Source organism: Pogonomyrmex barbatus, unplaced genomic scaffold, assembly GCF_055798465.1.
Source record: "Pogonomyrmex barbatus isolate J1 unplaced genomic scaffold, ASM5579846v1 scaffold17, whole genome shotgun sequence".
Lineage (NCBI taxonomy): Eukaryota > Metazoa > Arthropoda > Insecta > Hymenoptera > Formicidae > Pogonomyrmex > Pogonomyrmex barbatus.
Genome location: NW_028297113.1, coordinates 3,371,948 through 3,385,116, shown reverse-complemented (window position 1 = coordinate 3,385,116; position 13,169 = coordinate 3,371,948). Strand labels below are relative to the sequence as shown.

The following is a 13,169-nucleotide window of genomic DNA, read 5'->3' as shown; positions in this document are numbered from 1 at the left end:
TCGCGTCGACGTAACGGTCGATTTTTCTCAATTGGAGAACGTGCGATTTTTGATTACAAAGTTGTTTTATAGTAACGAGGATTGTTTTTATAAATTGTTATTACAAGGTTACGAGAATTAAAAGGTTCGGTTTGATTTTTTTTTTTTTTTTGTAATACGCTTAATAGTTCAAACAACAGTCAGAGTGATATTCGGAATAATGTTATCGTGCAATAAAAGATTGCATTCAATCGTTTTATCAAAGTCGTAATACGTCGTAACCGGCCTTGGTATCGAGGAATTTTTAAAGAATGTCTCAGGATCTCTCTCTTTACCACTCATACGCGACTTAAAAGTCTTTTTTAAAAAGAAACTATCGAATTATTATTAATATAATGTATAAGAGAACATGCATTAATGACAACATGTTACATTCACTTTTCTTCTATTCATGTTTCTTCCTCGTCGTGCTGCATGTTTTTGCATCCTCCTACTGTTAATGAAAAGGTTTTCAAGTCGCTCGAGGTGTAATGAGGGGGGGGGGGAAGACCCGCTGTCCGTCGTTCGGCGATCCCGGAAAATAGACGATAGGAGAAAAGAAGCAGGCTGCAATTTCTTGTATGCTCGATACAGGGTTCTGATCGAGGACAGCCGGAAGGAGAGTGCAACGGGCGGAAAAATGGATTCTCACGACGGTAGCGCGAGGTTCCCCCGTCGCGGGCCCCGGCTAGATTTACGTGGGACGCCACGAGCCATAATCACGGCAGGTGGGTAGAGCCGAACAGGTATTTGGAGCGCGACAGATAGGCGGGCGAGCTTTCCGATGCTGCGGCGCGTAAAAAAAAAAACGCAAGCGAGCGAGCGGACGCGCGACGAGGCGCGATTTCGCAGCCGTGACGGCAGGTTTCTAGCAAATGAAATTAGCGACGATTAGGTCAGAAGGTCACCCACTTGGCGTAGACCAAGGTCAGCGACAGCCGGATTAAAAAATTCCGCGAAATATTCCGCGAAGAATGTAGTGGCGATTCGGTTTGTGCGAAGAAACAGTTTGCCTTGAATATAAAAAAAAAAAAAAAATGTCAGGATTTCTGACACGAGTGAGTTATTTTTTTTGATAGTAAGATGATAATAATTCGATGATAATTCAAAGTTTTATCATCTTGTTTTAAGAATTCGAGACTTACTTGAAATTTTGTACCTAGGACTAGAGAGATTTGACGTTGAATAAAATTTCTGAAAAACTGATTCTGAATTCCGTTTAAAGACAGCGACTTCTCGTAATCTTCATTAGCGTCGATTAAACGATGCATCATCGGTCATCTCGAAGGGCAACGATGATGAAAGCGTCGCTCTTGGAACACTATATTACAATTTAGTGGAATGCGGGTATAACTTGACAGAAATGTGTCTTAAGGAAGATGAATTTAATAACATATAACATTTTGATATGTTATATGAGAAATAAATGTACAAAGATATAAATTTAGATATATGAATATATATTTGAAGAAGAATCAGATTTTTATAAAATTAGATTTGTGAATATATATTTAGAAAAAAGTTAAACGGCTTCTAGACAATCGATATTATTGCATAATTTAATATTGCGCATTATTGATTGTGCCTAAAGCTGTATTGAAGGTCTTTTGTATTGAAGATCTAGACATTTATTTCTAGACATTATTTCTAGATTTTTTTTACGGAAAGAACAGCTTTATTTAAGTACCTAAAAATTTGGCCAAGTATAGATTTGAAAATAATTTTATTGGACTGTCAAAATAATGATAGAATGCTTAAACATGATGATACTGTATTTGTAATTCTAGCAATCACTTTGAACGTGCTACATAAATATTTCGATGGCCTAACAAAATTATTTTCAGATTTGTATTTAAATTTTTAGATATTTTAGTGAAATTATTTTTTCCGTAGAAAATTAGATTAAAATAATTGTATTAGACGTTATATATGAGAACATCTCGTCTTTAACAAGATATAACTTAGCATACAGAAAAAAAATTAATTTTAAAAATCAAGAATAGTATTCTTATTATACATAAACAAAAATATTATAATCTTAATTAAAAATTTTTAATCTTTTAAATTTTATTCTTTGATTTGCAAGTATTACTTTTGCTTGCTTCAAGATTATATGAAGATCTTCTGTATGAAAATTATAAGACTTTTTCTTATATATAAAAATATCTATATTTGCAACCATATAAATTCAATCAAATCAAGATTAAAATTTTTCTAAAAAGATTATAACATTCTGCTTGTATATGAGAATATATAGTCTTGATTTAAGATTAACTCTTTTTCTGCGTAGTAGTAGTTCGACGGTATGTCGATTTGTTTCTGCTCCGTGATACTTTATCCGCCCAGTTGGGTAAGTGTCCCTTCCTTTCCGTTGGTTTCGAGATGCGCGTTATCTTAATGAACTAATTGCCAGTGCGACGCACCGTGGCGATAGAGATCAGGTGTAGCGACACGATGAGAGTCTAAGTGATGGAGATAGGCGAGAAGGACCCAAGTCGGGAGGAGGGAATCACATCGAGAAAGAGAGAGAGAGGGGGGGAGAGAGAGAGAGAGAGAGAGGGAGGGAGAGAGAGGTCACTCGTGGAATAAGACCGAAAGGAACGGTAGCGGAATGGAATGGCATGGGACGCGGTCAGTTTGTATTAAACTGCCGAATCGGATGCGTCTCCGCCTCGCGAGAAAATCGATCATTTCCGCGGATCGCACGTTCGCCGATCTTCGACCTCGCTCCTTCGAACGGGACGGCGCCGTGGAGGACGAAAATCGGACACCACCTATGTGCAGGTGCGCCCCTCGCGATTCCGCTCACGTCGGTTTCCGCGATTCGCATGCCGACGACGCGCGCGACGATCCCCTCCTCCCCCCCCCCCAAGTATTTCCAGTCAGAAGCGAGATTTCGACGTGGCGGTGTTCGGATTGTCTCAGTTTCCGTGGAGGGATGTAAATAGAACCCGTCTGAGATACGGCGAAGTATCGAGTAGAAGCAGAGCTTCCGCGATCCCGCTGACGTAATTAAGATCAATGACAGCGACGTGAATATTCGAACGTTAAGATCTTTAACGATCACGTAAGGCTTTTTGAAAAATTTGTGGAATGAGAAGTTTTTAATACGATACAAAATATGGTGAATAGAAAGTACATAAATATGTAAATGTGATATAAGAAGCATGAAGGTAAAGGATAACTGGCTTGGATCTAGAATGTCATATGTATGTGTGTGTTTGTTTTTTTAATTAGGGCTTTAATAATGATTTAGTTTTATGCAAATAATTGATCGGTATAGATTAAAAAGACATTAAATTTTGGAAAAAACGTCACGATTACTCTCGGATAGCTTCGTCATTCGCCTTATGATTTTCTTCAGAATGCACATAACGGTACTAAAGTAACATTATGATAACGAGAAAGCAAACGTTAGAGCTTCATTTGTTTCGAAACAAAGCGTGTTTAAATTCAATCTCGCGTGCAACTCGACAAACCCGTTAATCGAACACACACGCGGTTTAACTTAGAAATACAGCACTTAACGCTTACGTTTTGTCTTCCATAGTGACGCACACAACAAATATCAAATAAAAAAGTATAATCAAACTATTTTAAAAATTCAATCAAAAATCAAACTATTTTAAAAAAATAAAAATCGTTTACACTTTAATGGATCCGTTATTAAATTAACAGCTACATACATCAGAAGGTTGGAGATCATGTTACAATTAATTCCGCTCTTTTCGAACGTACAATTTAAATTGACTTTTACATCGTCGCGATCGTTGTTTTCGTTGTTTTCGTTGTTACATCGGCCGTACTCGGCCATACATAGTCACGCGATCTGGAGCGAGATCGTCGCCGCGGGTCGAACTCGCACCGTCACGTGTCATCGTCATCTCGACACGTGCCCGGTGCACTCGCGCCGATTCGTCCCGTGACGATTCCCGTCCCGGTTCGACGGCGACCTCGCGGGACGGCGGCGCGTCTCTCCGCGGAAAGCGAAATCCAGCGACGTGTCGCGTTAATAAACGCGCGCGCACCTGTCCGCGCGAGCCAATTTCGCGAGCAGTCGAGCGAACGCGATCACTGTCGAAGGTAGACGATAAAGGTTGGCGATCCGCTCGAACGAGAGAAGCGAGAAGCGCGGCTTCTCGCGTTCGTTTCGCGCGCGTAGGCCGCGCGATTCTAAGGCTGTCTCCACGCTGCCTGTCGGAAAATGTCGGATATAAAAAAACGCGCGAGATAAATGGAAGCTCGACGGAGATGTGAAAGATATTAAATATATATTATCTACTTTAGGAGGAAGTGCGATTTTTGAGATAAAGTTTGTTAAAATTTTTTCGTCAAAAAGATCAAGGAAAAGATAGATATATAGAAAAGAGTTAACTATTAATATGCTTGGGGGTATATATTTATTTTTCGCAATTATTCTTTTACGTTTCAAAAAAAAAAGAAATATAAATTGAATATATTCGGATGTATTCGGATAAATTAGGAAAAATTGAAGAGATCGTTTTCCTCGCGTGCGTATTCGCGCGATGTGAAACCAGCGTAACACGCGTCTCGCATTGCCATTGCATTTGCTCGCCGCTGTTGCCGGCAAAGTTGTAGGCAAAAGACCAATCGCCGCCACACCCTGCGGCTAGAGGCGAGAAACATCGAACGGCGACAGCGCGACGAGGACGACGACGATGACGATGATGATGATGATGATGACGATGACGACGACTCGCCGCGTCGCCGATAACGCGAGCAATAACGATCATCTCCGATGCATCTCCGGCGATCTCGCTCGATGGAACGCGGGATTGCCTTTTTAGCGCGCCTTCGGAGAGAAATTGGTATGTGATTGCTTAATACACACGCACGCACATACGCGTGCATAATGCATAGTAATAGTATCCAAGGCAATTGCCTTGGACCGTTGAACCCATTAAAACGCTAGGATATATATATATATATATATATTTGGATCTTTCTTCGGATGAACATTTCCGATTCTTTTGAACATTTGGACTCTCAAGATAGATCTTTGCGTTATAGCAACTTGAAATTCTAGAGGCTTCTTCAATTTTCTCCTTGGATTCTTAAAAATCTTTGGATTTTCACAGCAGCAGCGTCTAATGTTTCCCATTGATTTTCTTTCCACATAATAATTATTAAACAGATGAATGACAATTGTGATGATGAAGAATAAAAACATATTTTTTGCAAAACGTACTCGCCCTGAAGCGTCGCGAGGACGTCGATATGTTTCGCGCGTTCGTCGGCTCTCCCCCCCCCCTCCCCCGGCGACATAAAGTCGAACGACATCGCAGTTAGAATAATTCTGACGTACCGTCTCGGTGTACCGCAAACGACCGTGAAGCGCGCGTTGCGTGCAACAACGTTGTAAATATCCGCACAAAACACGAAAATATGCCCGGCTCCGTCCCGTTATCGTGCCGCGGCGCATCGCGCAAAGCCGATATATCTCTCTCGTACACTTTCGCGCTTGCTGCACGCGCGACGTCGTCTCGTCTCATCGACTTTTATCACGATCACGAGAATGGATCATATCGGGAGCCAATGATCCGTCCCGCAGGAATTTCAATTCCCGCGCACGAAAGAAACACGCGACGCAGTCGCCACTAAATAGCCAGCGTGTATACGGGGTGTCTTGTACGCATAAATTTTCCGAGGAAAATCGGAGAGAATCGAAAGTGGTTATTATTATGTTGTAAAAATCTTGGTAAGAGATCTTATTTTCCATATAATCACACACAGAGAAATATGAAGATGAAATATATTTTATTTTAATATATATATATATATATATATATATATATATATATATATATGATTAACGTGATAAATTTATTTAATTATTACACGGAAATTTAAAAGAGATATATTTGAAGTATTATTTCTGTATTTAAGAAATCTGAGAAAAAATTTTTTTTAATTAAAGTTTCTTCAAATAATTTGAAATGTTGCGATGATTAATGCCTATTTCTGCCAATGTTAATCTCGGTTTAACTTACTTTGTTACTTCTGTTTAATTCAAAGAATTAGAAAAAGATAGAAAGTAAATTAAATCAGGATTAAAGTTAATTAACATTGGTAGAAACGGACATGAAAGAAAATCTTGGTAATTACGTTGAACGTTCCCAATGTGTGCGCTCTTATGATATCACGAAGTAGATCCGAACATCTCGTATTTGCTACGGAGAAGCCGATCTTCGAATCGAAATCCGAGAGAAAGATCGAGGAGAATGAGTTAACCGATAAGATCGATATTCCAGGGATACGAGAAATCCGAGGATGTTGCGGATCGCAGGACGTAACACGGGGACGTTGCGCAACCTAGAATCCGTGATCCGAGAATGTAACGGTTCGAGAATGATGCGAGAACGATTCGAAAAGTCGTGCCGAGAATGTAGCGATTCAGGGGGCCAGAAATTCCGAGTTGTCCGAACGGCCAAGTTCGCCTCGCGATGATTCAATTCGTATCCCGCGGCACCGCGTAATTCGTAAATCACACATTTCGACTTACGATGTACGAGCAAGCGTAGTCTCGCAAACACCGAGTGCTCCGACCGATAAATAAAAAAATAAAAAAAAAAAAAAGATTCGTGAAAAATTATCAAGATCAAAAATTAACGACGTCCACTAGCTGACACACAAAAATCGCGAAGGCGACGTTTCCTCCACGTACGTTTGAGCGAAAAGACGCGGGACAGATTCGGGACACCCCGTATATGCCTCGACTGTCCCGCGACGAGAGACAGAGAGAGACAGAGTGAGAGGAGGAGGGGAGGGGGGGGGGAAGAGCGGATACGGTGCAGGGTAGTACTTAGGTACGTATGTACAGAGCGTAGTTACGTACCGGGCGTGCATCTTTATTATTGGCCGAGGGAACCCGGTACGTGTGCCCGAGGTTCGATGAACCTTCGCAAGGTATACGCATGTATACGAACGTATAGCCTTCCGATCGAAGTCGCCTGGTGTTGTGATGACCGCGGCGGTTCAAAATGCTGATCGTGCACCCGCCGCCGTGCACGATCTGCCGTGTTTTCGCGGGACGGCGCGATAACGCCGGCGATCCGCATTCGGAGATCAGAGATCGCCCATCGTCAGAGAGGATCCCAGGTGTCGGAGATGAAGCCGATGCGAAGCTTCGTTGCCTCGTTTCTCTCTTTCTCTCTTCATCTGCGATTAACGTCCATTTCTATCGATGTAGATCAACTTTAATCTCGATTTAACTTACTGTTCATCCTTCTTTTCTTTTTTTTTTTTTATTTTTTTTTTATTTTAAAAATTAGAAAGAGATAAAGATTGCGAGAAGGAAGTAGTTAACCAGAGAGCTCGTTAATATCAGTGGAGATTGATTAATAAAACTGCAGTATATATATATATATAAATAAAGTAATAATAAAATTTTGTAAAATTTATAGGGGCGATCTGGGGATGAAGAACCGAAGTGGCAACGGATCATTCGTTGGATATACAGCGTTAAGCGTTGCGTTTGTGTAGGTAGGCGTGCATACGCTCGCGAACGCGTATATATGTATAGATATATCCACCTCTAGATATTTTCTAGCTTATCGCTGGCAACTTAATTCTTATCTCGCCAGTTCGAATTCCGCCAGTCTTCGACCGCGCTTCCTCGGGTGTCGCGTCGATGAGGAGCGACGAGCCGCGCGCGTCCACTCGGGAAGAGGCTACCTCCATTATATTCCCCGCGTCCGAGCATCGGGATCGGTTTCGCTTCGTTTCTTCGCCAGGTCGACGAGCCGCGCGCGATTCTCGGCATTCCGCGGAAATCGCGCGAAGTCGCGCGCCGATAACGGTTTTTGCGCGCGATTCGAACGACGTTTTTCTCGCGGAGCTCCCGTTAGCGCGAGGACGGCGCGGAAATCCTTCGGGAAATATCGGCGCGTCCATCCGTCTCGACGGGGGAGCGCTTAATCTCGGCGGAGGTGTGAATCCGGTACCGGTACCGGACGATTTCGCCGGGTGTGCGTAGTGTGCGAGAAGACCGGCGTTCTCTCGTGCGTAACGTGAGACGTGCCGCGCGGGACGGTGATTCAATGTGGGATTTTATCCGCCGCTCGAATGATGATCCGACAGTTTCTAGATGCGCTGGGTGGGAATTCGGTAATGCCTCTGCGCTTGTATACGCCTCGCTTGTGTACCTCAGATTTACGTTTCTTGTTACAAGAAGTGTCTCCTAGAAATAAATAAATTCGATTTTTTTTTTTTTTTTTTTTTTTTTATTAAGATTTTATTACGATTTTATTTTTTTTTAATTTTTTTATTTTTTTTATTTTTTTTTATTACAATTGGAGATTACGTACTCATCTAGAAAATGCCTTATTTGCAATGTGATACACAATATATAGTAATAGAGATAAGATGATGATAATAACTCATGGTCGTACGTGTTGAGTGTTCCTGCGATTAATAAGCCGTGAGATGTGGATTTGGATAAAGCTTTCTACAAAATATGATGATAGTGCAAATTTGTAAATAAATGTAATGATGTTATACCTAATGATATTGGTTTTATATTTAATTAATTGATTCGATGGTTTATATGGTATTTTTAAATTGATTAATTTATTATCTTAACTCAATTCTATTATTAGATGTAATTAATTAAGAAACTTTTTAATTGCAAATTCTATTTAGCACTTAGAAACATTAAGTGATTGATATATTTCTATTGTGCTAATCTATTCCTACTTAAAATTTCTATTAAAATATGTAATTAGTAAAAGTGAATCTATTTCGCGCTTTGTGCACCATGAGAACGAGAGATTGATATTTAAAAAGTTATTAAGTTATTTATAATTTAAAATTAATGAAATAAAAATTGATTATAAAACTGAGAAAGTATAACTGTTCAAATTGTACTTTATTAGTCGTCATGTTAAGAGTTTCTTGCTATAAACTGTGCGACAATTTTTTTTTTTTTTTTTTTTTTTTTATTATTATTAAGATAACTTGTAAAATCGTATAAAATCATGCAGAATCGTGTAGTGCAGTAAAATTTAATTACACATGTCAACTCTCTGCGCGTAAGAAAAAAAATAATTATTATATTTATCATAATTATATGTACTATGTTTCATTTGGTCGTCGCGGAAAAGGCGATTGCGTGTCATAATTATCAAGGCGGTGACAGTAATAAAATGATCAATAACGTTGATCGATGTTACACATTTCCGGAGTGATCCGAGATCTGTCATCGCCCAGCGTGTAATTACCCGCGTTTACGGTGTCCGATTACTTATCCAGCTGTTACTCATAAATCACGGCCGAATCAGAGCGTCACGGGAACGTTAGCCAGCGCGATCGTCGATAATTATTTGTTTTTAATGCGCGCCCGGGATAATTACGTGCATGTCGCACGTGCGCAGAGTCGCGATTACCCGGCGCGGACTCGCTAAAAACGAGGAGGGGGGAGGGGGAGAGAGTGGGGGGTACAAATCGGACGTGAGTTCGCGAACGTACCGACGGCGATCTGAACCGGCGATAGCGTTCCGCTTTTTTTTTATTAAATTCCGCATCCGATAATCTTCAGCGCGATACGACACTCGCGTAATGGTCTACCTCGCGATTTAATTGCTGGCTCTTTGGCTCGGAAACAGAGCGGAACGATACGCGTCCCGATGCATTTTCGCCCCATCGCGCCCCTTTCCTAATTGTTTATTTTCTGAGGGAGATAATTTCCGTCGCGTCGCGAGAGACGGGCTATCGCCGGAGATTGCGTTATCTGCGAGCGACGCGTTCTCTAATCGCTCGCTTATCGGGGCTTTTTTTGCGGCGAAACCGATTGTAAGATGACCGGGTCTTCTTTATTATTCATCTTTCTCAGGCTTTCAGACAATTAAAATGAAATACGCTCTCCTGCAGGGGAATATTCACTTCGCTCCTTATTATTAGTTATGTAGGCGCGCGCGTTCTTTGCTTGACAGCGATACGCATTCTTCTGCTTGTTAGTGCAGTGATCATGATCTACAAGATATATTTTATCTCTTTAAAGATATTTCTCGTAGTCCGTCGTCGATGTTAAAATTAGCCGTTAATTTTACATTTGCATCCCGCATTTTGCGTACAAACTGTCGCAGTTAAATCCCAACTTTAACTTCCATAACCTTTAAGTCTTAAGATATAATTATAGTTGTTTACGGTTCGCGTACGTAAGAATGCCTTACATTCAAGAGTTGGCGGGAGTACTCATTAAAAAAAAAAAATGTCGTTCCTTTCAGCCTCGAGGCGGGATGTCCGTGGGTTCGGGCGGCCGGGCGCCGTTTAAACGGACCACGCAAAATATACAGCCGCTTACGAAGTCTAGCGGAAGTCGGTAAGTACATAGCCTAATTGCCATTAATTCCCGCGAGATTTACTCGAGAAATTCACAAATATTCTGGAAATGTGGAAATGTGTGCAGTTAACACAGATCATTTGTACTTATGTAACGTGAAACAAAATATTTATTACGATTATAATTTAATTTAATGTAAACTCCGGAATATTTATTAATATATATTTTGAATCATAAATAACTCAAATTATAAATAAAATATAACAACAAACAAATAAAATGTCCTTAAATTGTAATGGTATCTTCAAGTAATTGAAATTAAAAATCCAAGCATGATAAGAGTATTTTTGAGATAATATTTTGTATTTTAATATATAAATTAAAAAGAATCTATTATTATTTTAACTTGTAAAATGTATCTCGGAAAAAAATTTTTACCGACTATCAACCGATGATATTCACGATTAATTCTTTGTAGTGAACGAGATACGCTACAGAGGGCGCCAGCATACAGTTTTATCTAGCCTAGCGTATAATGAAAGTTCGTTATCGTAATCGTGATTAGATGCGGTATAGCAAGACGGATTCCTTGTTCGTCACGGGTCGGGAAATCGGTCTCTCCCATTATTTTTCCGTTATTCATCTGCCACTAAGGCGGTTTCTCGTCTTCGTTTTTATGAACTCTTTATCGTGGCTCGAGAAACTCGGCGAGAAATTCCGAATTTCACTCAACAAATTTTACCGTTCAATACACCGGAAAATTGTACCGTCAACCGTGTCAGTCATGAAAGACTTTTCTTTAGATTGTAATTGACAGGATGTCTTTTTAAAGCACTAGAAATGTATAGGAATATCACTTTATATTAAAAATTTTATTTAGATTAAAGTAATAAAATTTTTTTCATCACTAAAAAAAAAAATCACAAAAAAAAATGTGTAAAAGTGTTTTAGAAAACAAATACTATCGATAAGATTAAGATACATTAAAATTGATAGTATTTTAATTGATAGGTTTTTTTTATATTTTTAATGTATTTTTATTAAATATTTAATTACATTTTAATAATAATTTTGTTATATAAAGTTTATTACAGCATTTCAATCTGCTTATTAAACCAAAAAGACATAATTTGAAAGTAGGTGATTAAGATTGGGGATATAGCTCAGTGGTAGAGCATTCGACTGCAGATCGAGAGGTCCCCGGTTCAAACCCGGGTGTCCCCTACCACTTTTTTTATTTGTATTTATCTAAAATTATCTTTTTTTTTAATTTATCTGATTTTATTATTTATTCTTGTTTGTTAAATTATTTTACAAAAAAAAAAAAGAAAAAATTTGTTAACCAATAATCTTTTTATATTTTTAGATTAAATTTCTTTTATCTTTGACAATTAAAAGTTCATCTTTTATCAAGAAATGAGATTACTAAGTAATTTTACTTTGTGTTAATTTCCGTTCTTGCAATAAATTGCTGACATTTTCGCAGGGAATCTTGCATGAGAATAATGCAGCAAATAAATCTCTATGTGAAATTTATAGTAGTAGTTTCTTCGGTAGATATTACCGTGTGATTTTCCCGGATTAATAATAGGTAGAGGTGCAAAGTGTGTCGCAACCATCTTGGCTACAGTTAACACGAGATAATGTTCTTGCAGATAGAATTACTGGATGCCCTCGTAAATTTTCACACCGGGTTTTATCACTTAGAATCCAATTCTCAGAGACGAGCGAACGCCATGTAACGGAGATAAACGGATGGCAATGCCACGTGTTACGGACTGATGTTATTATCGCGAGCCGGTTCGGCAATGATAGGAGACTCACTTTTTTTACTTGTGACATCCGCACCTCACAAGCCGGAAACTTGCGCATGTAAACTTTTTTTAATCTACCTGCGCGATGACTCAGTCATTTTCTTTTAATATTTATATAACGTCTGATAACTAAAATATACACGTTGCTAAGACGCCAGTCTTGTATCCTTGGAAATTATCGGAAATTATAGAATACAATTGGAACATTAATTTTTATGTGAAAGCTTATAAAAGGAATAGTTTTGCTGAAGTATTTAAAAATTTGATTGAATACATTTCTGAAAAAAATTTATTTGACACCTTAATAATTATGTGTAAGACATTCAAATTGGTTACTCGAATATCAACAATTTTTATAATATTATTTTCATGCTTAAGAAATCTATTATATATTTTGATAGCCCAAAATTATTTTTTGATTTTTGGCCAAATTTTTAAATAATTTTAATTATTTTACTAAATAAAACTGTTCTTCTCATATACTTTTTCATAATTCAACATCGATATTATTCCGGGGGATTGATTGAAATAATTTTGTTATTTTTTATATCGTTTATTGAAAAAATTCCATTTTTTTCCTTACATTGATTTTTCCGCTCAAGAAAGATTAGCACGTCAGGCTTTTAAAGAGTCGATACGAAGTACGACTTGTATCCATGTTCAAATCGGTGGCACGACAAATCGTTCATAATTTACGTAATACCGGGTGAGCGTTATATTAACCAAGTGCGGTAACGCTACTTGAAATCAATCCGTTTCTCCCGGTCCGTCGAGCGATCGATCGATCGCTCGTTCGTTCGTTCATTCGTAACAGGCGGATCCGACAAGAGGGCATTGACCAACGGTTGGCGATCGAACTGACCTCATCAAGTAGCCGATACAAGCTGCTGGAATGGCGTTGATACGCTAAACTCCTTGAATCGGGTTTTCGGGTGTCTCGAGCCTTCCCGTCATACTCGAAAAGTGCGAATTCGCCTCAGGCGAATAAGCGATTCGACGATAAGAGAATCAGGCCACGTTTAATTTTTATCGTAATG

General features: G+C 39.0%; 1 protein-coding gene and 1 non-coding gene across 8 annotated transcripts in view; both read left to right on the top strand.

The window, feature by feature from the left end:
- The window catches only part of LOC105431172 (cytospin-A), a 46,315-nt gene that overhangs the window by 8,785 nt on the left and 24,361 nt on the right, over positions 1-13,169 (top strand). For 3 of the 7 annotated variants that reach the window (XM_089074401.1, XM_089074397.1, XM_011645201.3), the window contains exon 2: positions 10,263-10,357. In XM_089074401.1, coding sequence (XP_088930527.1) covers positions 10,263-10,357 — 95 coding nt within the window. Of the gene's footprint in view, positions 1-612; positions 747-783; positions 1,077-4,611; positions 4,848-7,442; positions 7,518-10,262; positions 10,358-13,169 lie in introns of those variants that run through there. The other 4 variants (XM_089074399.1, XM_089074394.1, XM_089074398.1 and 1 more) reach the window with 4 other exon arrangements.
- TRNAC-GCA (transfer RNA cysteine (anticodon GCA)) lies at positions 11,471-11,542 on the top strand. Its single transcript has one exon. It is a non-coding gene; the product is annotated as a tRNA-Cys (tRNA).